The sequence below is a fragment of the Mus caroli genome, unplaced genomic scaffold (assembly GCF_978045245.1).
Source record: "Mus caroli unplaced genomic scaffold, Mus_caroli_1 scaffold_4, whole genome shotgun sequence".
NCBI lineage: Eukaryota > Metazoa > Chordata > Mammalia > Rodentia > Muridae > Mus > Mus caroli.
Window position 1 is genome coordinate 133,683,150 of NW_028227259.1, and position 25,108 is coordinate 133,708,257.

The following is a 25,108-nucleotide window of genomic DNA, read 5'->3' on the forward strand; positions in this document are numbered from 1 at the left end:
CCTTGGTCTTTGACATGTTTATATAAAATGGCCTGTTTTGCAAATGAATCTTTGTTAAGCCAGAGCTGGAGAAAATCTTCATCAAGACCTATGTCCCACACTTGATTTCCTTTAATATGGAACTTAGTTTATACAGGAGCCAAATAACTTTAAAACTGTAGAGACTGCTCTTCTTTCAAAAAATGCATTATTACAATTCATTTGTTGAGTGGTGGCGGGGACACCGTGCACCACTTCATCTGTGTGGAGGTCAGAGGACAGCTTGCAGGGGTCACTTCTTCCACCATGTGGGTTCCAGGGATTTTGAACTCAGGGTATCAGGCTTAGCAGCAGATACTGTTTACCCATAAGCCATCTTGCTGGTCTTGACATTTCTTCTTTTTAAAGTGAGGAGGATGTTATTAATTAGCCACTAAATTTGAGAAATTAAGCCACTTTTATAAAGGATGAGATCCTGAAGTTACATAAGCATTTTTTCCATGCAATTTTCTAGTGTGAACTCTCTTTGTTGATATTAAAAATATTGTACATTTGTTTATCTGGGGACATTGTGGGCACATATGTGCCTCAATACACAAGTGGAGGTCAGAGGTCAGCTCGCAGGAGTCAGCTCTCTCCTTCCACCACATAGATTCTGGTAATAGAATTCTAGTTGTCAGACCTGGTGATCAGTGTATTCACCTGCTCAGTCACCTTGCTAGCCTTGAAATATCTTATTCTTAAATTGGAACAGTAAAACCAAGCTGTTTCATTTTATTAAATCACGTAACGTGTGTGTGTGTGTGTGTGTGTGTGTGTGTACGTACGTGTGTACACATAGACTGACACCATGACTTTTTCCCTAGCCACCAACAGCCAAAATGCATGCCATCATTGAGCGCACAGCCAACTTTGTATGCAAGCAGGGAGCACAGTTCGAGATCATGCTGAAGGCCAAGCAAGCTCGAAACTCACAGTTCGACTTCCTGCGGTTTGATCACTACCTCAACCCCTACTACAAATTCATCCAGAAAGCCATGAAGGAAGGACGGTACACGGTGCTAGCTGAGAGCAAGAGCGAGGAGAAGAAAAGTATGTGGGCCTGTGTCAGGTGGAGGGATTGGGGGTGGAAGTGAGAAGGTCCCCATTCTCACAGGAGCGACACTGAAATCCAGAATTGAATTATTGTGCCGCGGTTTAGCTCTGCTGGCACATCGGTCTCCAGCCTCAGTCCATACTCTCCAGATGGTTGAAATGTGGTTAAATATCGGTGAGAGCCAAGTGGTCATCCAGGCTGCAAATGTTTCCTCTCATTTGGCTGCTTAACGGTTTGCAGAGGAAACTGTTTGACTCTCGGGTTATTCTGTAAGTGCCTGCACCACAGTGCATAGGACATATTTGCTTTCATGAGTCAAGGTTTTTGCCCATTTTGAATATAAAAAATCCCATCATAGCTTTCCAGTCAATGCCAAAGGGAGGCTGGGAAGTGGAAGAGGAGGCACTCCCTTCTCTCTAGAACCGTGAGGAACATTAACCCATGGCTTTGTGTACAGATACCCAAGGGAAAAAAACTTATGTAGGACTCTGCCCTTGTCGGCCTTCAAGTTTTTCCACAACTCATTTGTATTCATTTTCCTCCCTCCTTCCCCCTCCCCTACTCCCCCTTGTAGACCTAACTGCCTCAAAACTCAGACCCAGCTCTCTGTGGCTCCCAAATGCTGGGAATAAAGGCCTGTGCTGCTACACCCAGCCCGTGTTGCTCTTCTTTCATGCTTACTTATTTGTATTGTATGTGGGCCTGTTCTTACCATGACATACATGTGGGGTCAGAGGGTAATCTGCAGGAGTTGTCTGCTTTTACCAGATTAATTCTGGGGATCAAGCTCACTGACTCCCAAAGTTAGTCCGTCAGTCTGTCTTTTTAATGTAAGATTTATCTGTTTACTTAAGGTGGCAAGATCTGTTTTCTGATGTGGCAGACAGTAGTGATGCACATCTTTAATCTCAGCACTTAGGAGGCAGAGGCAAGAGGATCTCTGAGTTCAAGTCAAACTTGGCCTACAGAGCGAGTTCCAGGATAGCCAGGGCCACACACAAACCTTGGGTTTTTTCAGGGGAGGGGGGCATATATATTTACATGTATGTGTTCGTGTCTTTTTGAGTCTCTGCCACATATGTTTGGGTACCAATGGAAGCCAAGGTTTTGAGTCCCCTGGAGCTAGAGTTATATTCTTAACTGCTGAGCCATCTCTCTAGCCCTGTGTTTATTTTGGTCTTTGGAACTGTAGCTAATGAACCCCAGGCTGGCCTTGAACTCTGATCCTTTCACTTCCAATTCCCAGTGCTAGGATTAGTTACAAGTATCTACCACCAAGCAGAATCTCTTTAAATATGATCTCGATGAGCATAGTTATAGAATAGAGTGATGATTCGACACATGTTAACAATTAAACCAAAATGATAAATTTTGGGAGGTAGAGTCTTAGGCTGGCCCAGAGACTTGTGACTGTCTACCTGCCTCTGCCTCTTGAATGCTGGGATTACAAGTGTGTGCCATCAAACCTGATAGTAAACATCTTGAATTCAATTCCAGAGTCTGGGCCAACCTCTGACAACGAAGAGGAAGATGATGAGGAAGATGGGAGTTACCTGCACCCGTCTCTCTTTGCTTCCAAGAAGAGCAGCCGCCTGGAAGAGCTGATGAAGGTCTTTATCTCCTCCCTCCCTCACTAGGCTGTGTTTACACTGTCAGGAAATGGCTATTCCTTTACGTTTGGAAACACAAAGGCTGCCATTTCCTATGGTACAGCTGTATCTTTTTTTACCACCGAGGTGTCTGCATTTCTCTGTTCCATGTGGTGATGAAGCGTTTGCTTTCCTTCATGCCTGCATTACAGGTCTCACAAGCAAGCGATGGCTGTTTTATTATATAAATAGTGTCGGTGAAGATTTGGAAGCTGTTATGTTCTGTTGATTGGAATTTAGTAGGATTGGATTTTCTAGGTTTTTAAATGTCTTCTTCCTGGAGCCTTGGTTCCCTTCATAAACAGTTCCTAAAGACATGCTTTGCTCTGGCCCTCCTCTCATCTCTATGAGACTGTCATTTGTGATGTAGAAGACACAGACACAGAGTGTAGCTGATGTCTGGGAGGACTGGCTCTTGATTAAGGAGGTGAGAGCTGTTGATGAGAAGCTCCACTAAGAGAGTTTGAAGGTTGTGAGTTTGTCATGCACACTTTGGTGAGTCGCTGTTGGGTCTTGATGTTTCCTTTGCTCTTTGCCTAGAAGTTGTTACGGAGATGAAACCCACTTAGTTCTTCTGGTACTCACAGCCAGCTGGAGCACTTGGCCTCAACTGGATAGAACCTTTCTGTGTGTCCCCAGCCTAAATAACAGTGGCTCTTGCCAAGAAGGTTGCGTTTGGGTGTGTGCTCTCACAGATGGAACCATGTTCAGAGGAGGGATTGAGGATGGTGGTTTTTAGAGGCGCAAGGAGGAGAGTTACAGGAGCTATACTGAGCCAGTAGACCGGCACTGAGCAGGCAGCATCAAGGCAATTGTGCTTATGGGAGTGCTCTTGTGCTCAGGCGTGCTTCTGACACTGGATTCATACATGCAGTTCTGCCTCCATGGCCTCTCTGCTCCTGTTTTTTTCTTGGGTCTGATGTAAGTGACTCTGCCTCTACAGTGGCAGCTTTCACTGTATCTGAATGTGTACTAAGGTTTTCTTAAGGCATGCCGACAGTACCATAAGGTTGAGTCTCTTCTCAACAGCAAAGTTGTATATGGTTCAGAATGTCGAAAGTGCTAAGGCCAAATGTCTTCTCTGTTCTTAGCCCTTGAAGGTGGTAGACCCGGATCATCCTCTAGCAGCCCTTGTCCGTAAAGCACAAGCTGACAGCTCAGCTCCAGCCCCACCCACTGCAGATGGCACACCTGCTCAGCCCTCCCAGGTGGAGTACACGGCAGACTGTGAGTACCCAACGTACCCTGTTGTATGTCCAGCATGCAGCCACCACCCTGCTTCTCATGCTCTCCTGCATTGGTGCGGAGCTATCACTCCCCAGACCTCCTCTGTGGTCCAGGAGGGAGGGACCTGGAGGCATGGTTGCCTGGCCTGTGACTCTGCATTCTTGACAGGAAGAGTCAGGCAAGGGCAGAAGAGTAAGCAGCAGAGGCTGGAAAGTAGCACCTAGGTTTCAAAACGTTGCTGTGCTGAACAAAGCTCAGACTTGTTAAGACTGACAAAAGCGGAGACTGGGAAGATAGCATAGTGTGCTGTGCTCTAGAGTTGTTTGGTGCTCTGAGAATGCCCTGGGACCAGCACAGGATTAGGCAGACACAGTTTTGTTGAGAACAGCAAGAAGGGATGAGAAAATGTGGGGTCGCTTGTCACAATTGCTGTGCATGGATGGTCAACCCTCTGTTTCTACTGGGCAGTGATATCACTTGCCCCCAACAGATAGGAAAACCTAAGGTTTCTCTCACAGACTCAAGAGTCCTGTGTGGAGAACTTGTAATACACTATGGATGCTATCTTAATAATTGTTAATGCTGTATTGTTCCAAGGTATTGTGATAAGGAAAAATTAATGCCTGTTCATTACAAATGCACTATTTCCTTTTTGTATTTTGTATCCGAACTGCTTGAATAGTGGGTGTGGGACCTAAGACTAGAGAGAGTTGGTTGTAATGTGTAGGGGATTTTGTTTCTTTGGAATCTTGTGGTTGCTGCTCTCTTGTCTTCCTAAGCATTGAAGGGGAGCACTCTGGAGAGTGATCAGAATATCTGTCCTAGGTTCAGTGTCAGGCCTCATTGCTGTTCTGAGTGTTGTGTGAAAGAGCCACCTTGAGCAAAGAAGGCTCAGCCTGTGCTGTGGTGGCCTGCTGCAGACTGCATTCCTCATGTGAAATGAGATGCTGTGGAATGGGGTCTGGTACTGAAGATGGAGCTGCCATATTGAGGCTGAACAGTCTATATATATGCTAGTTCCTCTGCACTTCTGTCTCTACACTGGTCAATACAGATGTGGCATTTTGATGTAATAAAGTGACAAGACTATAAAAATCAGTTACTTGCCAGATGTGGTAGCACAGGCCTTTATTTTTTTTTTTTATTTTTTTTTTTTTTGGTTTTTTCGAGACAGGGTTTCTCTGTGTAGCCTTGGCTGTCCTGGAACTCACTCTGTAGACCAGGCTGGCCTCGAACTCAGAAATCCGCCTGCCTCTGCCTCCCGAGTGCTGGAATTAAAGGCGTGCGCCACCACGCCCGGCTCTGCACAGGCCTTTATAATCTCAGCATTCGGGAGGCAAAGGCAGGTAGATCTCTTGAGTTTCAGGTGAGCCTGGGCTAACAGACTGAGACCTTATTTAAAAAAAAAAATCAATTTATGAACCTTGTGAGTATATCCTAGAAAACCTGGGCTGGAACTTAGACCATTTCTTTAAATGATGAAATTGAGGTGTTGAGGGGCTGGCTGCATGTTCCATGTCCTGCCACCTAGCCCACAGCAGCAGTCACCTAGCAGCATTCTGGAGGTTACTGCTGGTTCATGTGCAAGCTTGGGAAGAGGTCCAGGTGCAGAGCCTGCCTGTCCCGTGCCCTGTACAACCCCAGGGAAAGCTAATGAAGGACCTAATCAGTGGTGGCAGGAGGTTCTGCCAAGCAGGCTGCTTGTACTCCAGAGAGGGAGTGCTGTGCTGGTACCTACTCCCACGTTATAGACGCCTGTTTCCTGCTTTTCTGTTTTTTTTTTTTTCTAAGTGTGTATTCGTAGAGTTAGGGAGGGAGGGAGGTGTTATATACACATATGTGTTTGTTCTTGTGTGTGTGTGTGTGTGTGTGTGTGTGTTTGAAGCTGTGTGTGTACATGTGTGAATGTTGGGTTCCTTCTTGGATTGGATTACTCTCCACCTTTTTTTGAGACAAGATTGCTCACTGATTTAACTAGACCGGTTGGCCAGTAAACCCTGGGGGTCCTGTATTTACCTCCCAGGCACAAGTCACAGTACCCAGCTTTTACATGGGTACTAGGAATCCAAAGTCAGATCTTCATGCTTACGCAGCAAGCACTTCACGGACCAAGGCATTTATCTTGCCCATTCCTATATTCCTGTTCCAAGACTCAAATGCATTGTCTATTCATGTTCCTGTATCCTTTTATAGCCATAGATAGAAGAAAGTAGTAGAAATTGGGGATAGTGAAGCTAATTCCATCATTAAAGGGTGAACAGTTACACACAGAGGTTAGCTGTGGCACTGTGCCAAGACCCTGTGGCCCAAGGAGGATGGTAGAGCAAGCTGACTCATCACAGCCATGTGGTGGGTGACTCGGCATGTGCAGTACAGTGGGAACAGTGGCCTGAGACAAACTTTACCAGTGTGGGATATCAGAGGACCATGCAGATTCGAGACAGGGCCCTAGGACCCCACAGTCCTTCCTCTGGCTCTGAGGGAATCCCAGGCTTGGTGTATTCTACTTGAGGTCTAGTCCTGTTCACACTGCCCTTGACCAAAATGGACATCAGGCCTTGATGAATTGTCCTGGACATAAGAAAGAGTGGGCTGTTTAGATATCTGGAGTTGGTGAAAGCAAACAAATTAACATAGGGCTGGTGGGTTTCAGATATGCTCCTATTATCAGCTACAAGGACCACAGCCCTCGGAGCCACACAGCCCTCTGCCTAGGATCAAGAAAATCACTTAATACAACAGATGGACTCTGGTACTGTAGCAGAGCCAGGTCGGTGGCTAGAGCTTAGAATCTGGGTCTCAATGAAACTGCCCAAAATTCATCAGAAAAGTCCCAGCATCCTTGGCTGTGGGATTGCAGTTAGGAACAGCCTTGGTCTCTCCAGGGTTGTAGTTCTGCCAGGCACCTGTCTGGAACTCTTGCCTCCCTCTGTACTTAATCTGTGGGTATCTGTTTCAGCTTGTTTCTCCTGTCTTATGGCTAGTTAGGCTGCTAGAGTTGCTTGAGTCCAAATCTCTGGCATAGGCTTTGTCACTCCTGCTGTGAAGTGGCCAGAATATGAAATTTTTGGTTCCTTTGGCCCGTTGCTGGTCATTTGCAGCAGCTCTGGCTCTGCTTAGTTGGGTAGAACTTGGTTTGTAGCCAACTGTTAGGACAGCACGTAAATCCAGCCAAGTAGAGGAAAACCAATCACGGCTGTTGATTTTAGTTCCTTTGTGGTAAATTTATCCACATACAGTGATTAGATTGCTTAAGTGTTAACAGAAAAAGCTGTTGAGTACTGTACAGAGTGCCGCCAGCCTTTTTCCCACTGTTCTTTTTATTTTCAACATCTTTTTTTTTTCCTTAGCATTCCTGTGAGTGTATGATGGAGTGATGTGTGTGGAGTCAGTTCTCTTCCACTTTTACTAGGGTCTGGGGATAGAACTCTGGTTATCAAGCTTGCACCGCAAGCACTTCATCCAGGAGCCCTCATAGTCTGTGGCTGGCACGTGTGCTCTACTATACACTTTCACAGTTGGGTAATTGATTGTAATGTTCCGAACCTTGCCTACAGACAGCGCCTGTGGCTTATCCCAGTTTGTATCAGGGTTAAATCTAGCAGACTCTTGGGAATTCCTTCTTTCCCACGGCGTTCCAGAGAGGGGTGGAATGACACTTGGAGAGAGACTCATGCATATGTGTGAATGATCACCATCATTCGATAACCTTGCTTTTGCCTTGGCAAGTGTCCACCAAGCCTTACTACTTAGCAGACAGGACAGGAGCAGGGAGCACCTGTGACTGTGGAGCCTTGGGTAGCAATGTCAGGACTCTGCACAGAGTGAGTGTGCCTGGTTTCTGTTGCAACTTGTCTGGCTGACAGATAGGTTGACACAGAGGATAGTTAAAGATTATGAAAGATGTGCAAGACTGCTGTGGTTAGGACAGAGAGGGTCATGATGGCTCCCCAGGCCCATGTGTGCCCTGCTTTCCAAGCTGGCTCACTTTGTGTTTGCTGTACTGGTGTGTTAAACAGCCTTGCCTCTGTACATGTGGATCCCCCTGTGGATGAAGGTCAGGCCTGGCGTGCTCCTCTGCTTCTCTCTTTCTCTCTCTCTCTTTTTTTTTTTTTTTTAAGATTTTATTTATTTATTATATGTAAGTACACTGTAGCTGTCTTCAGACACTCCAGAAGAGAGTGTCAGATCTCACTATGGATGGTTGTGAGCCACCATGTGGTTGTTGGGATTTGAACTCGGGACCTTTGGAAGAGCAGTTGGTGCTCTTAACCACTGTGCTCTCATGCATTACTCTAGGAATGCACAAGGCTCTCGGTTACTGCTGAGTAACTTTGAAAACGTTAAGAAGCCTGAGGAGCTGGGTCAGCAGTTAGGAGCACATATTACCCTTGTAGAGGACCAGAGTGTACTTCCCAGCACCCATGTCAGGAGGGTATAACTTCAGCTCCACAGGACCCAGCACCCTCTTCTGACCTCTGCAGTCACAAACACACATAGAAACACACATACATAAATACATACATAAAGCAAATCTCAAGTCTGATGGCTTGTACCTTTAATTCCAGCACCTGGAAGACAGAGACAGGTGGACCTCTGAATTCAAAGCCTGCCCGGTGTACAAAGTTCCAAGCCAGCAATGGTGCTGTACAGTGAGACCCTTTCTGTATGAGTTGCTGTACTTCTGCAGGCCTTGATTTTTGCCATCTGTACATACAGAATGCAAATTTATTATATTCTGAATGAAACATTGAAAATAATTATTTCTATTGTATTTTAAGATTCCACATTGCAATGGTCAAGTAAAACCTAAGGTGATTTGTAGAGGTCTTTTCTTTTCTTCCTTTAGAAAATTCTCTGGTTATCTAAACAACAGTAGCAGTATATGAGAAACTTGAAAGAAGTCTAATACAAGGAGACATGGCAAAATGTGACTTGCTATTGGAAGTCCATGAAATAGTTCATGCCTTAAAAACAACAAATGTAGTGAAAACAGGTCTGCAGATGGTAGTGTGGATCTGATCAGTTTTCAGAGAGCAGAGCCACTGTCGCCAGGCCGGCTAGCCCTGCCTGCTGGGCTTGTTCTTTATCTTTTTAACATTGTTTTATTTATTATCCGTATGTGTACATGTGCGCACATGCACGAACATGCATGCACACGCTCACACACTGTGAGCACATACATACGTACACATGTGAGAGAACACTTGAGTGGAGTTGGTTCTCTTTCCTGGATTCTGGGACCAGACTTCAGTTGCTAGGCTTGTAGGGTGGGCAGGCAGGCTTGGGGGTGAGAGGGCCGGTGAGAGGGTGAGCGGGCGAGCGCCTTCACTGTCTCACTGGCCCACCGTCTTTTCTTTTGAAGAGCTCGTATGTGCTCTTCTCCACCCTTTCAACTCTGGGCTACAGCTGCTCCTTAGGCTCCAGCAAAGCATGTCCCCCACCTTCCTCATCCCCACTCCCAGTCAGGGTTTCGTGGGAAGCAGGCTCCCAATGCTCCAGCCCTGCAGTGTAGGCTTTTTATTTTGTTATTTGGAGCCTCAACAGTTTCTTTTCCTCCTGTAATTGCACAGTAGCTTTTTAAAGCACTTGGCTTTTTATCCTATTTTTCCAAAGCATTCCACTTTAAATTCACAGAAACAGCAATTCTCTTCTTATTTAAATTGTGTGTTGGCATAAAATTTAACCAGATACATAATTATAGTAAGTTTAACTGAAAAGAAATTGTTTAAGAGAAAATGTGGTAAAAAGCAAAATCTCAGCCTTGCAAAGTGGAGCCCCCTCTGCCTGGTGTGCCATGGCACAGCTACCTGCAGGCGGAAACCACTGCCCCTCGGGGAGCGCCTACAGGCTTAGCACAGACAGCCCAGCACTGGCTGTCTCTGCAACAGGAAGTGCAGAGGAAAGTGGGCACAGCCAGGGCTCAAGAGCAGTGTCTGGAAAACAGCGAGCCAGAGCCTGTGGCTGTCCACCAGTTGACTTCTGAGTTTGAGAGCCAGATGAGTTCTCCTAAGGAGAGGCTGGGCCAGGAGGAAAGGCCTTCTACTTTAAACCATAGTCAACACTTGATTACGTCTACGAATGCATTTTTGTTTTTAATGAAACTATTAAGGAAATGGGGGAAATGTTTAGTGTACAAATAAGTTTCACAGGTGGGATATAAGTGGCAATCCCCTCAGAGCCACTTCAGATAAATGAGGTGAAAATGAGTGTATGTCATTTTAAAGGTTTTGCTCAGCTGTTCCCCAGCTGCTGCACAAGGGCTTACCCAGGGAGGCCCCACAGGGCAGAGTTGGGTTGGAGGCCACAGAAATGGGCATCTTAACCAAAGGGCCTGAATGGAGAAACAGATGTCACTGCAGCAAAGAGGAAGCTGATGGGCAGTGGTTTTATTAGTGGGATTATGGGGTAAGCAGGCGGTATGAATGGCATTAGGTATAAGACTCAAACATGCACATCCAAAGCATGTCCTGTTAGTGTCCAAGGATACCCAGTCTAAGACTTCAGTGATAGCCAGAGGCTGAGGTGCCTCTCGCTACTGAAGCATAGCAGTAGCTACATGAATATTTTGCTCCCCTGCCCGCCTCCTGAGCACTGGAGCTTGAATAGAGCTGTCTGCACTGTTGGGGGCCCATAGAGTGTGTGGCTTCTGAGGAAGTAGAGATGCTGGGGAAGAAGGCCAGCATGAGGTGGAAGGGACGTCTGTGTAGGTGTCTGAAGCTATACAGTGTCATTGAGAACTGGGAGAAAGAAGCTGAGGTGGAGGGGTAGCTTGTGTATCTGCCTCTTTGAACAGCTCCTTGCCAACAAACATGCAGATTTTTGTCTTGGTTTTTTTTTTTTTTTTTTTGAGGCAGGGTCTCATGTAACCCCAGCTTTCCTCAAACTCAGCCTTGTAGCCAAGGATGACCTTGAACTTTCTGCTCTCCTGTCTCCATCTCTACAAGCTAGGATTGCAGACATCCACTGTCACACCAGGTCTTAGGTGGTGCTGGGGAGAAACGTAGGGCTTCACTCATGTTAGAAGAAACACTGTACCACTGATCTGCATGCCAGCCTCGAGTGTTCAGGTATGTCTAGGGTTCCACTGCTGAGTGAGTTCTCATGGCTGGGACATTCGCGTGTCTAGGCACGCGGCCATGTGGGTCTCTGCTAGCAAAGCTAGCGGCTCTTCTTTCCTTTGGTGCTTACTTAGGAGCTCAGGACACACCCGGCTCCTGGGCTTGCTTCTCACTAATTTCCCCAGATTTGGGCAGCCTGGGAAGAACATCTTACTTTTTATTTGATCAAATTTCTTCTAGAAGCTCTTTAAGTGAAGATGTATAAAATTAACAATTACTTTTATTTCTTAACTTGATGGTAAACCATTTTTCAAGCCCTATTCTATTATTACTTGGCTACTTTGCAATAAATTCTTATAGAAGAGTATAATTAAATTATGCAAGAGGCATTAATGCTGAAATATTGTCCACTGTCAGAGCCAACAATGCTTTCTGTAATGTTCTATAAATAACTAAAGTATTCCTTGTGACTGAATTTTCTGTGTGTATGCATGATTGCATGTGAGCAAGGATACACATGTGCCTCAGTGTTCTTGTGGAAGGTCAGAGGACAATCTTGTGGGGTCAGTTCTTCCCTTCTACCTTGGCCTGGGTTCTCAGAATCAACCTCAGTGCATCAGGCCTGTGCACAAGCAGTTCTACCTGCTAAGCCATTTCCCGAGCCTATCCTAGTTTACATTTTGTTACCATATTTTTAAAATTTATTTTATGTGTATTATCACAGCATAGTACATGCAGGGCGTTCCAAGGGTACCCTGCAGCAGTCAGTTCTGTCCGCCCTTGTGGGTCCCAGGAATCAAATTCAGTTGTCAGGCCTGGCAGCAAGCCTCTGCCCACTCAGCCAGCTCATTGGTCCCTGTGCCAGTGTTTCACAGCTGGGTGGCTGTGACAGTGGTATTGTCTTTTGTAGACAGTGTAGTTGTTAGTCTAGAAAGGTAGGAAGAAGCAAGGAAGGTGTGGCCGTGGAACTACCTCACCACAGAGGAGAGGGATGACCTGCCTGTAGCTGCACGGCAAAACTTAAGCGGTGGGGGTTATGGTGGGAAGATTTTCCTGGGGTTCAACCACAGATCCTGGGATCCAAACACAGAGCTAAACTCTAGGTGTAGCTGTCACCACTCAAGAAGCCAGCCCTGGAAGGTCTCTTTCTAGTTCAGAGTAGAGATCCAGAGGTGGGGGATGTAGCTTAGAGGTGGAGCACCTCGGGTTCAGCCCCGGCCCCCGTAAGGACAGGAGGTGAAGTTGCATGGTTTTGTGTGAGAGGGGATGAGTCCCTGTGAAGTCATTTCCTTCCCAGGGTTTCTAGCTCAGAGGAGCAGCCTTTGCCTAGCACATCTCCAGGCCCTGGGCTCACTTTCCCTTTGCTTAGCCCTGTTCCTAGTTTTTGTTAGGACTATTCGATTCATGTTGAGAGAGCATATGAGGAATGTGTGTGTTCTGTCTCTAACTGTAATTCCCGCTTGCTTAGCCTCAGTCTGTGGCTCACTGGATTGTTTTTTCCAGCACAGTATCTCCAGTTGAGTTGCTTATGTGATTCATCTCTTGGACAGTTTGAGTCTCATAAGCTAGGTGTTTTCAAGGGCTCTTCAGAGATTTAGGTAAAACAGATGAGCACTGGTAACTGGTAGGCTACCTGGTAGCTACTGGACTCAGAGGACTCAGGAAGTAGAGGCAGGAAGCTCTTGCATTTAAAGTCAGCCTGACACATATAGAGAGTGAGACTGTTTCAAAGGAAAGAAAAAAGCCAGCCTTCAGCCTTCATATAAAAGAAGACCAAGTCCAGGTCTGGGTGTGAGGTTTTCAGATAACAGTTTCTGTCCCTCGGAGCCTTGTGAACCAGAGCCCAGCGTAACTCTTGATACCACAGAGGACCCTCGGCTGGCAGGCACTAGTGTTACTAGTTGACTGGTTTTCTTCTGCTGGGTCTGATGCTGTTCTCTTAAATTCTTTTATGTTTGAACATGTTGGCTGCCTTTTGACATACATTGCAACACAGCCTCTGCTGAGCCACATGCACCTACAGCATAGTGACTCAGCCCTGTGTTCAGGAAGAGGCTTCAGCATTGTCTGCCTACCCACTAGCTATGTGCTGTTTGCACTTGGGCACCTGCCAATGCCAATGCCTCTGCCTTCAGTGTCAGTTGCTTAGTCAGTCTGCATTTCCCATGTGTCCCTTCAGTAGGAAGCTCACAGTCCCATTAGTCGGATGCTTTCAGTACCACTTTCTGGCTGTTGGTCTGTGCCTCCTTTCCCTGTGAGTGTCCTGTTCTCTGCTTGTGGCTTGCCTCTCTTTGGCATCAGGTGATTATTTCTGTCTTCTGTGGTCAATCCTGTTCATGCTGCGTTGCTTCTGTGTTTGTGTTTCAGTCCTCTTTCTAAGCTGTACGGTGGGGGCAGGGCTAGACTTTCTTAGAAGTCAGGAGTACACATTTCCAAACATGTCACCACAGACAAGATACTTGGATAATAATAATATTTTGGTATAAGCCAGGAGGTAGAAGCAGGAGGATTAGAAGTTCTACATGAAATGCTATCAGAGAAACAATACAAAAACTGTGTAGCCATTAGGATGTGAGAACCACATATTTTCCATATTGTAAAATAACTATTTTCCTTCTTTGTTTGTTTTTTTCTCTTGAGTTGTTTAAATATATGAATGGGGCCCGGGGTCTGTGAGAGAACAGATAACAGCCCACACTGACCCCTGCTTGACTGACAATGCCCAGTCATCTGTACTTACTTAGCTTCTGGCCTAGCTGTTCTGTCGATGTGATAAGATGTCCTGGAAAAAAACACCTGGAGAGGGATAGGATGTGTGCAATTCACTATTGCAGATCACAGTCCATCACAGAAAGGAAGGTTCAGTGGCCAGAGCTTAAAGCAGCTAAGCCTCATACCCACCGTCAGGAACAGAGAGACAGCTATGCCTAGGGAGTAAACAGTGCGGCCTGTAAGAAACCCTGGCTCAGACGATAAGGTGGAAAGCAGTTAAGGAGAATGTCAACTGAGGAAGATACATACATGTGCTGGCTTCTGATTTCCACATGGATGGATGGCTCACATGCACTGTGTAAGTTTTAACTTAGTTCAGAGAGGCTTTTCAGGAAGAAAGTCTAATCCAAGAAAAGAAACATTTTTTAAACATGTTGGACGCTGTAGATGCATCTGGTGGCCCAGATGTGACCTTCATGCTCACTGCAGAAGTCATTCCAGTTCCCATTTTCAGGCTGATGTCAAAGCTAGTCTTTCTTAAAGACACTTTAAGACAATGTTGCTAGTAGCCTGGAGCTCACCAAGTAGGCTAGACAGCCTGGCTAGAGTCCCAGGGATCCATCCTCTTGGTACCACTTTCCTAACTTAACGCTTATAAGTATTTACCACTTCATTATGCATTTTTTTAGGTTCTGGGACTTAAACACAGGTCTTCATGCTTAGTGTGAAAGCACTTCATAAGAGAGCCATCTCCCTGGCTATGGAGATATTTTGTAAGGCACTGGGTTGTCTGGAAGCCTCAACAGGGCAGATGAACTAATGTGGAAAGTAATGTTCATTTTCTCAGATATATCATGGTGTATGCGCCCTATTTTAAATGCAGACCATGGCAATTGTCCGCTGTGATGGGACATCCTCGAATCAGTGTGGTGAGCCAATTATCAAGTTTCTTACACACTTGCAGAGATGAGGACAGAGACATCCCTCTATTTGAAAGCTGTAGGCAGTGCAAAATAAGGAGTTTGGAGGCTACCTGACTTTATGTTTACCCTCTGCAGTGGAAGATTCTGTATCAGAAAGCGCTGACTGCTTTGGACTAGGAAGGGATCTTTTGGGAATTCCTGAGAGTCAGGTACCTGAGTTCAGAGGGTGAAGCAAGGAATCTAAAGACCTGAACTGACTGCATGGAAAAGAGAAACTTGGGTTCTCAGCTTTGTTTTCCCCTCTACCACCTCTGGGGACCCTAAAGCTTTGCAGTATCCACTCTGTGAACTTTGCCGTCCTGAGAAGGAATGACTCAGCAGTGACAGTGACTGTTGGTGCCAACAGATGTGCTCAAGACATCATGGCCTCCCCCGAGTGTACATTTCTAGTGTGAAGGAAGCAGGGCCTTGCAGAGGTAAGGGAGATCCACTTACCTCATAGAACCTGCTGCAGCATGCAGATAGCAACAGGCATCTGTTGTCAGGGAAAAGAGGGTGTGGAGTTGCTCATTGACTCTGAGATTACTATGGTAATAACCATCCTGAGACTGGTCTGGGCAAAACATATTCATGAAAAATGACCACTTCTGGCAGCAAGCTGGGCTGTGGTGCTTCAGAGCAAGCCTTCCCAGCCAGTCACCTACAGGTTTGCCTGAGTTATGCTTTGTTATGCCTCCTTGTGGAAGTGGCTACATTGCTAGATACATGGGAGTGAGAGATGTAACTGGTGTTGGGTCTCGGGCCCTGGATCGTCAGTTTGGTTGTGCTGTAAGAGTGCTGGAGGGGAGCAAAGCATACTGCTGGCTGCCTGGCGAGTGTTTCCTGAGAGACTGCAGGGGATAGTGAAGGACACTATTGGACACAGCAGTGGATGTGTGACTGTCTCCACAGCTGAATAGGTTGTCAGGGCTCTGATCTAATCTGGAATTAGTTTCTTGATGACTATGGATATGACAGCATTATTGGGAAGGATGGAAAGGAGAAGATGGAGCCTTTGAAGGACATGGCGTTTGTCCTGACTTCTTTCCATAGTCCTTTCTTTGGTTCACCATAGTGTGAACTAAGCAGCTCTGAAACCGTGAGCCTAGATGAGTTCATTCCTCCCCTGTGGACTTTAAGCCTGGGGTTTTGGTCCCAGTGGTGCAGACTGACAAATTGAGTACAGCATTGCAGTGCTGAGGAGTAGATCTGTAAGCCATTGGGGTACAGCCACTGACATCATGAGGCTAGAAAAGAGCTCGAAAACAGGGAAGGATTGCCACAAGTTCAAGGCCAGGCAAGCCTACAGAGTGAGACCTGTCTGAAAACAAACAAAATCAAGAAAGTCACAGTTGTGGGTGGGATCAAAAAGAGCTGTTATTCCACTGACTTTTTCTGCTTCCAGGAAGACTTTGAGAAAACAAAGACAAGTGTTTCTATAGAAAGTTCCAAGATTGCAGCCCTTGGCCAGATTGTCAGTGTGCTTTCAGCAGCCCATATCTGCAAGAGACATGTGTGTGTAGCCTGTGGTTTGAAGATGATTTGTTACAAGGGACACCAAACTCAAGCCCTATTAGATGAGGCTAACCCAAGAAGATCCTCTCTCTTCACTAGTACACCCAGACGGATGGAAGTAACAGTCTCGGGGCAGCAGCTTTGATGATAGTGTTAGTTCCACCAAAGTGGACATTTGGAGCTGAGTATATCAGCACACACATGTCTGTAGTTACCTAGCAGTCAGGAGACCAAGGTGGGCAGATGACAAGAAGGAAAAACTGCCTGTTTGTTTTCATTTCTCTCACATCATATAAAGATCTAATAATGTCTTCAGTTTTACCTGGAGGTACACAGAAACATAATCTATGTCTTTCTTTTTGTTACATTGTAAATTTCTTGTGTATCTGTGTATGTGTGGCTGTGAGTATGTCATGGCATAAAAATGGAAGTTCAGGGATAACTTGTAGGAATTAGGTCTCTCCTACAGTATGGATGGCTCTTGGAGATCAAACTCAGGTGGTCTGGCTTGGCAAGCTGAGATACCTTTACCCACTGAGCCATCTTTCCAGTCTACCAATATCTGTCCTTTTTTTTTTTGGTTTTTTTTTTTTTTTTTTTTTTTTGGTTTTTTGAGACAGGGTTTCTCTGTATAGCCCTGGTTGTCCTCGAACTCACTCTGTAGACCAGGCTGGCCTGGAACTCAGAAATCCGCCTGCCTCTGCCTCCCGAGTGCTGGGATTAAAGGCGTGCGCCACCACGCCCGGCACGTCTGTCTTTTCTACAAATGTTTACCAGCCTCTACTCTCAGTCTCAAATTGTGAGGTAACTTATCTAAGTATCTATGTGTCAGTTACCCACAGAGATGTGTTCTAAAGAGGACAATGTCAGGGAGTTTTACATTAGGATTATATCTTGGAGTGTGTGTGTGCACCCACTAAGATGGTTGTGACGTCACTGGTAACAGTCTCAGTGAACCCTCATTGACCTAAGCAGTGTTCCCCTGGCTTTATATGAAGCCCTGCACACTTTAGTGGAAATCTGCTTTGTTAAGAAGCTGGCTTTGGCCGGGCGTGGTGGCGCACGCCTTTAATCCCAGCACTCGGGAGGCAGAGGCAGGCGGATTTCTGAGTTCGAGGCCAGCCTGGTCTACAAAGTGAGTGCCAGGACAGCCAGGGCTACACAGAGAAACCCTGTCTCGAAAAAACCAAAAAAAAAAAAAAAAAAAAAAAAAGAAGCTGGCTTTGCAGCATACCATTTGTTAGCTTTATGCAGAGATGCATCAGTGTATTTGAAGTGACAGGAGAGTTATTATATAAATCAGGAAAAGCCGATGTCTGAGAGCAAAATAGATGGGTGGGTAAAGGGGGGACAGGGGTTGTGGCAGCAGGATTAGCAATCAAGCCAAGGTTGCCAGTGGTGCTTGCTAACTCAGAATCCGACTAGGAATGTGCCAGAGGCTTGTGTGTCTGGGAGGATGAACTCTAGGTGCAGCTGAGGTCTCGTCAGCCTTAGACTAGCACAGCAGTTTTCTCAAACAGCGGCAAGAAACCTTCCTAGCACATTCTGCTGCTCTGCCGGCATTTGGCAAGAGGATCTCCTTCATTGCGTCTGCTTTCAGAGTGGATTGATTTGTTCTGGGTAGAAATTCTCTAGTACAGCTGTGTTTGCCAGCCAATTCCTCATCACAGTGCTGGGTCAGCAGCCGTTTGCCCCACACATTTAGTAGATGGTTTTAGTTCTTCACATTTTGATAGTAGCAACAGCCTCACCACCATTTCACCAAGGGTCGTGATCCTATGGCTCCATCTTGGGAACTGTCCTATTGTTCAGATGACTCACCCAGTTGGCTGCGTGTACTGCTGAGTCTATAGTGTCCAGAAAACTGACACACATCCTTTATGAACGGGTAGGGGGCAGAAAGTAACTGAGAGGGAACATGGAACCATGCCAAGTGATCTAGGCCTTTACGTCAGCTATTCAGGAGGCTGAGGAAAGAGAATGTAAGATCAAGGCCTCCCTGCTCTACAGAGTGAGTTCCAGGACAGCCTGGGCAACTTACTGAGTGTTTGCTTCAAACTAATAATGAAGACATGGGAGATGGACATCTCAGTGGTTAAGAGCACTTGGTCTGGTACCTAAATACATACATAAAAGCCAGACATGGCTGCACATGCCAGTACAGCCATGGGGTTGGAGACAGGAAGACCCCAGGAGTTCACTGGCCTGCCAGCCTAACTGAAATGGTGAGCTTCTGATTTAATGAGAAACCCTGACTCAAAATGAGTAGACAACTGAGGGTGACACCCAGTATCCTGCTCTGATAACCACATTCTCACATGCATGTAGCGCTAACACACATACCACACACACCTCTTTGTTTAATCACCAGTATTGAGGAAAAGTATCAGTAATGTGCTTTCTCTTTGCTGTAAGTTCAAGAACGTGATGAATATGGTAAGATGTTTCTTATTTCTTTGATTATAATTAGTATATGCTAAGTTTTTGTTTTAATTAGAGCGGGACATATCTATACTTTGAAAGTCAAATGCACACTTGTTATGAAAAATGTCTGCACTCCATCTCCCAGAGCCAGTCTGGGTTCCAGGATTACTTGAAACACTAGTCTCTGAAGTTGGGTCGACTCTATCCACCCTTGCTGTGGCTACACCTGTGTTCCTCCACATCCTGAAGTTAGGCGCTCTGGGATCTTCTTCTGCAGCAGACAGCAATCTGACTTTACTTGCAGTGCCCCTCAAGCTTTCTCATGCCTAGAGTTTAACACTCCCACCTGGTGGTTTTTCTTTTGGTTTGTCTTAAGCCTTTAGAGGAGCAAACAGGTAGAAGGTATGTATATAAAAATATATTCTAGAGCCAGGCGGTGGTGGCACACGCCTTTAATCCCAGCACTTGGGAGACAGAGGCAGGCAGATTTCTGAGTTCGAGGCCAGCCTTGTCTTCAGAGTGAGTTCCAGGACAGCCAGAGCTATACAGAGAAACCCTGTCTCAAAAAACAAAACAAACAAACAAACAAACAAACATATATATATATATACATACATACACACACACACATATATATATTAAAAGGGAGTCATAACAGTCTATACAGTAGTAGTGGGGTAGTCCAACAGTTGCTCTCTGTGTACCAGAGAGAATGAGAACTTGGTAACTGCTTCAGCAGTCAGTGTGGTGCTGAAGACCTGGAAGATTCCAGAGCTGTTAGTCTTCAGTATGTATTGGAAGGCCCACGTAGCTGGAGTCTGATATCAACCAGATCTTGAGATGAGTTAGATAGACTTAGCAACAAGAAATGAAGGGAAGTGGCTGGAGAGAGATGGCTCAGCAGTTAAAAGCACTGGCTTCTCTTTCAGAGTATCCAGGTTCAATTTGAACCATCTGTAATTCTAGTCTTAGATCTAACATCTTCTGGCTTCTAAGGGTGCCAAGTACACACTGATGCAGAGACAAACATGTAGGCAAAACACTCTTCCATAAAAACGAAAGAAAGAACAAAATGAAGGCACATAGACATGCAAACACTGTTTTGCCTCAAACATCTTTATGTATCTGGTATACCCACAGGAAGGTGCTACACACTTGGTGGATGGGTCACCTCTCATTTAATCCTTCCTAGAAATGCACTCACAGACCCTCCTAGATAAACAACTGAAAACATCAATTCTTCCCCCAGAGCAGATATCTTCAGGTTATACCCTATAACTTAAATATGATACACAGAGCGACAACACTTAAGTTCTGACATTTTCTTAATGTTATATGGTAATAGAATAGGAAAAGAAAGAAAGCACAGATATCTGCTTACTACTCATAAATACATATAAAGCCTTGGACATTTTCACAATGTAAGACAGAAACATTCATGGCAGTTACATGCCTCATTTCTGTGATTGGTTACTTGGCTACAGTTGTTTATATTTTTCTACTTCCCAGCTCATATACTCAGCAAGTCCTGTTTCTTTATCTGTGGGAGTAGCCTGAAACTTACTTGGTAACACAGGAGGGCTGAGAATTTATGTCCTCCCTGCCTCAGCCTCCTGGAAGGTTCTGGCTCCTTTACCATCCTGCCTGGATCGAGTTGTTACAGTTTCAGACTTAACTCAGAACATGGTCACACCAAGAAAGACTCTACTCTTCCTTTCTCCATAGCAGTCCAGTTTCTCTGTGATGTCTGATAACACTGTAACCCTTTTCTTAATGTTGATTCAAGGACATCAGGAGCCAGAGTGGCCAGGTGAAAGTCTTAGCTTCTAGTTTAACTGAATCCATGTAATGCTTCTTGTACCTCCTAACAGAAGCACTCCTTCCTCTGGAACCAAGACATCTAGGCTAGCAGAGCATTAAATTGTAGGAACAGAAAGCAAAATGTTGCTAGTGGACCACTGGGGGTAGTAGTGTTGGGTGGTGACACTCCCATTTCTATCCCTTGAGTCTTGGATCCATGAATCCTGGTTATAAGAGAAACTACCATATTCTGAACACTGAATCGGAGCATTGTAGTCTTCTAGAGGACTCTGCCCCAGCCCTTCAGGCTACTGCTACCTACTTGGCCATATAGCTGTGTCTTTAAAAGGCCATTCCATCATCTGGTCAAGCCAGCTGCTTTAGTTGTTGATCCCATGTATCATCCTCGCCTCGCCATTGTGACTCCTTTGTTCATGGGCCCATTGGGTAATGACAGGAATGGCCTTCCAGGAAAAGTTGACTTCTGTCTACAAAACAAGCCATCCTCTGACGTTCTCCTCTGCTGATGTAACCATTTGATGAGCATTTACACAGGACACAAGTATCTTCACTTCATTTGAAGAGATCTGTTTATATTCCTCTTCCCCAAATGTCTATCTTACCAATTTTCCAATCATGTTCTTTCCAAGTCTCCAGCTGTTCATCCAAAATACTGGGAATGCCCTTTGTGTCAGTGTATAAATTGTACATCTGTCCAAATGAAATTTATATGGCCAGCAAATGGCTTATTGAGTTAAAGGTGCTTGCTTGCCACCAAACCTGACAACCTGAGTTCAATTCCCAAGACCAATATAGTGGAATGAGAGAACTATCTCCCACAGGTTGTCCTTTGACCTCAGTGCACACCAATAGCATGCATGCATAGAGAGAATAAAAATAATACTAAAAATATACAACTCTGCCCTGCCCAAAGCTGTGCCTACCACAGGATTTTCCTTCAGGGTTGTCCCAGAAAGGTGCTGTAGTACTACAGTTAGCTATCCTCTTCTGGGGAATGGACTCTACATAGGGTAGCACTATTCACAAATCAGGCCTCACTTTTGTTCTCTTTAGTCATCCTGTCACAGAGCCTGCCTCCTGACGCAGTGAGTGCATGGGGACAGAAGGCATTGTTGGAGTAGTTGGAACCATAGGCACTTGGGTAACTTCATCTACGACCTACTTGGGCTCAGTTACATAAATATTATCACTTCCAATTGATGTTACTTTGCTGCTTTGCATGTCCAACTTTATGGCTTGGTAAGTAATGCCTAGCCTATGATGGGTAATTCAAGTCATGTGGTAATAGCCCATTGTCAGATTCTCAGGTTTCCACTAAGTCCCCATAGCAGGCCAAGAGCTCTCTCTCAAAATCATTGTCTGTGGGTGAGAATAAGGCCTTGCTCCAAAGTTCCAAAGGCCTCCACTGTGATTCTCTTGTGCAGTCCTCAAAGGACCCAACCATTACCCCATGTAGCACTGACAACGCAGCAGTACCATCAGGTTTGCTAGATCATGTGTTCCAGGTAGCAAAGCAGCTGGATTGTTTCAGGGATTGTTGCTGGTATTTTGGACCCATTCCTGGTACCACAGTCTGTATTAGGCATGGTTCTCTTGACAAAAGAATGAGTGTGTATGTTACAAGATGATTCATTCACAGGACTGGCACAGACTGGTCTGGGTAGTGTCATAATAGCCATCTACCCACTGAAGGCTGAGAACCAAATACAGGTGCACAGTTCATAAGGCTGCTGGATGGATGCCTTTGGAGTCCCCACTGAAAGCCTAGGGGAGTACTGGGGAGTCATTGGTCTTCTCCCATGTGGCAAGGCCGAAGAGGCTGAGTCAGATGATGGATGGCAGCAGTAATAGGAGAGCTGGGTGCACTTACAAGCAAAAAGCAGAGGTGGACCGGACAGCAGTGCCTCTTCTCTTGGACCGCCTCTTCCTGTTTGATTTGCTGCAGAAAGGTGCTGCCTACTCTGAGGGAGGGTCCTCTCCCCTCAGTTAATCCTTCCTGAAAATACCCTTACAGGTCTACCAGTCAAGATGAATCATCTTAAGTTCTAATAATGCCATCTTTCGAAGCCTGGGTGGCTGCTGCTGAAGCCAAAGACAGAAACTGGTCCATCCTTCACTGTGCACCTGTGTGTTGGCTGTTGGCAGCTGTTTCCCAGTCTGCTACTCTAGTCTGGGGCTGTATTGTCAGCCTCCAGCCTCAGGCTTTCCTGTGGCTTCTCCATCGCTCGACTATACTAGCTCCTGTGTTTGTCTCTTTGGGGTTCTCATTTGTTTGCTGGGGCACATCCTTGTTACAACTTGTTACAAGAGACTATACTGGAAGATACATTTTTTTATTTCAACCCTTGGATAGATAGTGGGAAGGACCTAGAAGTATGGTGTAGATGTGTGTTTCCCTCCAGTTCTGGAGTGCTCTGTACTATAACTTCCCAGCCCTTGCCCTCGGCTGATACTGCCTGTTCTCTCCTGTACAACTGGAGCATTCATGGAACAGTGTGTCCATGCCAGTGCTATGTCAGGAATGCCTGCACAGCCTTTCCATTTGGCACTGGCATGCTAGAGAACAAAACAGATGGGAAACAGGGAAGAGGCAGCAGGCTCTGCATCTGCAGTTTTGCTTTCCGTGGGATCCAGTCTGAGGATGTTCGATGGAAAATTCCAGAAATAACTCAAAATTTTGAAATTGTGCACTGCTATAATGAGTTATATGATAAGATCTTGAACAGTCACAGACCTTCCCACCGGGACCGGAATTGTCCCTTCGTCCAGCTGACCCAGCCTGTAGGCTAGTCTCCCTTCCACTAGTCACTTAGGAATTGTCCTCATGTGTTGTGGCTAGGGGTTTACATTCAAATGACCCTTTTAAAGTCATCTGCCACTGCTATATCCTTGTGCCCAGGCCACCTAATACCTCACCCATCACAAATACACTGTTTCATCTTAAATTATACCAAGACGGGTGTGCACAGCACAGCAGGATGTTGGGTGAATAACCCTGTTCACCTAACTTCTATTACTGTAGTAGTTTAATTCCATTAATAATTTCTGTGGTCACTCTTCCTGTGACTGCTTTGCAAGTTAAGCCTTTATGAGTATTTGTGTGTAATAAATAGCCATGCAGGGCTCAGTGCTGTTTACAACGGCAGATGTTCCCACAGCACAGTGGCTATACAGGGGTTTCCAACCAAGAATCCTAGGAAGGGATTGACCAAAGACTTAGAGAAAGCTGTCATGAGCTGGGATGATTCTCACAGAGGCCCCAGAAGAGGAGGAAGAAGAAGGTTGTGGGAACACCTCCCAGACAGAAGCTTGCTGAGCCAAGAGGCCCAGGAAATCTGACTTAGAGGCATGACATTTCCTAGACCAGAGCTGCAGGACAGAAGGGCATAGATGAAAGCCCAATGCAGTTCTGGACACAGTTGGTTTGGAACATGAGTGACCTCTCCAGATAAGAGTACCGAGTGAAGAGTTCTTAGATGTAGCCCAGGACTGGAGACGGGAATAGAATGTAAGCCTTTAGCCTTGGGAAAGGCTGAGGGGTGCCTGTCAGCCAGCTAGAGGTGGAAGGACATGGCATGAATGGTATAGGAGGGGCTGAGGGCATCGCCTGAATGGTACATAGCCTCAGAGCAGAGTCAGTGGCCCTGCATCTTCCTTCAGGGTACAGCACCAGGGACGGCCAGAAAGATGGGTCACTGCTGACTCTCTTTTTACACGTCTCCTTTAATGTCATAGTTGTGTCTTAGGAAAGGCTCAGGATCCTCAGCACATACCTGCTCAAGAGCTGAAGGCTCTGGAAGATGATTAGATAGGACTGGAGTGTAGCTCTGTTGGTGGAGTAGGGCCCTAGGTGGTTAGGCAGATGGCACCAGCCTTGCCCTGGGTTATTGCTCATGTAAGCTTGTGAATAGCTGGAAAAGTGCTTCCAGGTGTGCCTCCACGTTAGCAGCTCACCCTTCCTTCCATGTTACTGCCTAGATGGCCTGGGCACCTGGGGCAGTTTCTCTGTTGCCTCGTTTGGTGTGGGTTTTTGCAGTACTCAAAGAAATAAATTTATTAGCATACTAGCACCTATTTTCACTCACTTAAAAACCCAGACACGGTCACTCATGGTGCTTTGTTCCTGTACTCCTGTCTCCTCAGTAAACTGAGGAAGGGTGCTCACTTGAGACCAAAGTTTAGAGGCCATTCTGGGATCAGAGCAAGGCCCCATGTCGAGATGGAGAAATAAACAGTACCCTTGGGAAGTTCTGTGTATCATGTGAAGGTAGCAAGACCTCTGGCTTGTCCTGAGGATGGCAGCCTAGCATTAAAGATCACAGACAGCCCTGAACCAGGTACCTGCACTGCAGGGCTACACTACCCACTTCTGTAGTAGGTGCCACTTTTTAAAAGTTTGCTGTTGTTGTTGTTGTTGGTGGTGGTGGTGGTGGTGGTGGTGGTGGTGGTGGTGGTTGTTTCTTTTATATGCATGAGTGTTTGTCTGCGTGTATGTGTGCAGTGCCTATGGAGAGCAGAAGAGGGAGTTGGATCCCCTAGAAGTGGAGTTCTATAAGGTTATAAGCTGGCCAATGTGGGTGCTAGGATCCAAACTTGGAACCTCTGTGAGAGCGATGTACTCTCACCCACTGAGCTGGCTCTCTAGCGACTCCCTCTTTTCCT

The 25,108-nt window shown here is 45.9% G+C and overlaps 1 protein-coding gene across 8 annotated transcripts in view; it reads left to right on the forward strand.

Annotated features, from left to right (window-relative positions):
• Nucleotides 1-25,108, forward strand: part of Sfswap (splicing factor SWAP) — a 71,751-nt gene that overhangs the window by 12,091 nt on the left and 34,552 nt on the right. For all 8 annotated transcript variants that reach the window (XM_021163135.3, XM_021163130.2, XM_029477215.2 and 5 more), the window contains 3 exons: nucleotides 846-1,071; nucleotides 2,573-2,685; nucleotides 3,816-3,951. In XM_021163135.3, the coding sequence (XP_021018794.1) occupies nucleotides 846-1,071; nucleotides 2,573-2,685; nucleotides 3,816-3,951 (475 nt within the window). The remainder of the gene's footprint in view (nucleotides 1-845; nucleotides 1,072-2,572; nucleotides 2,686-3,815; nucleotides 3,952-25,108) is intronic.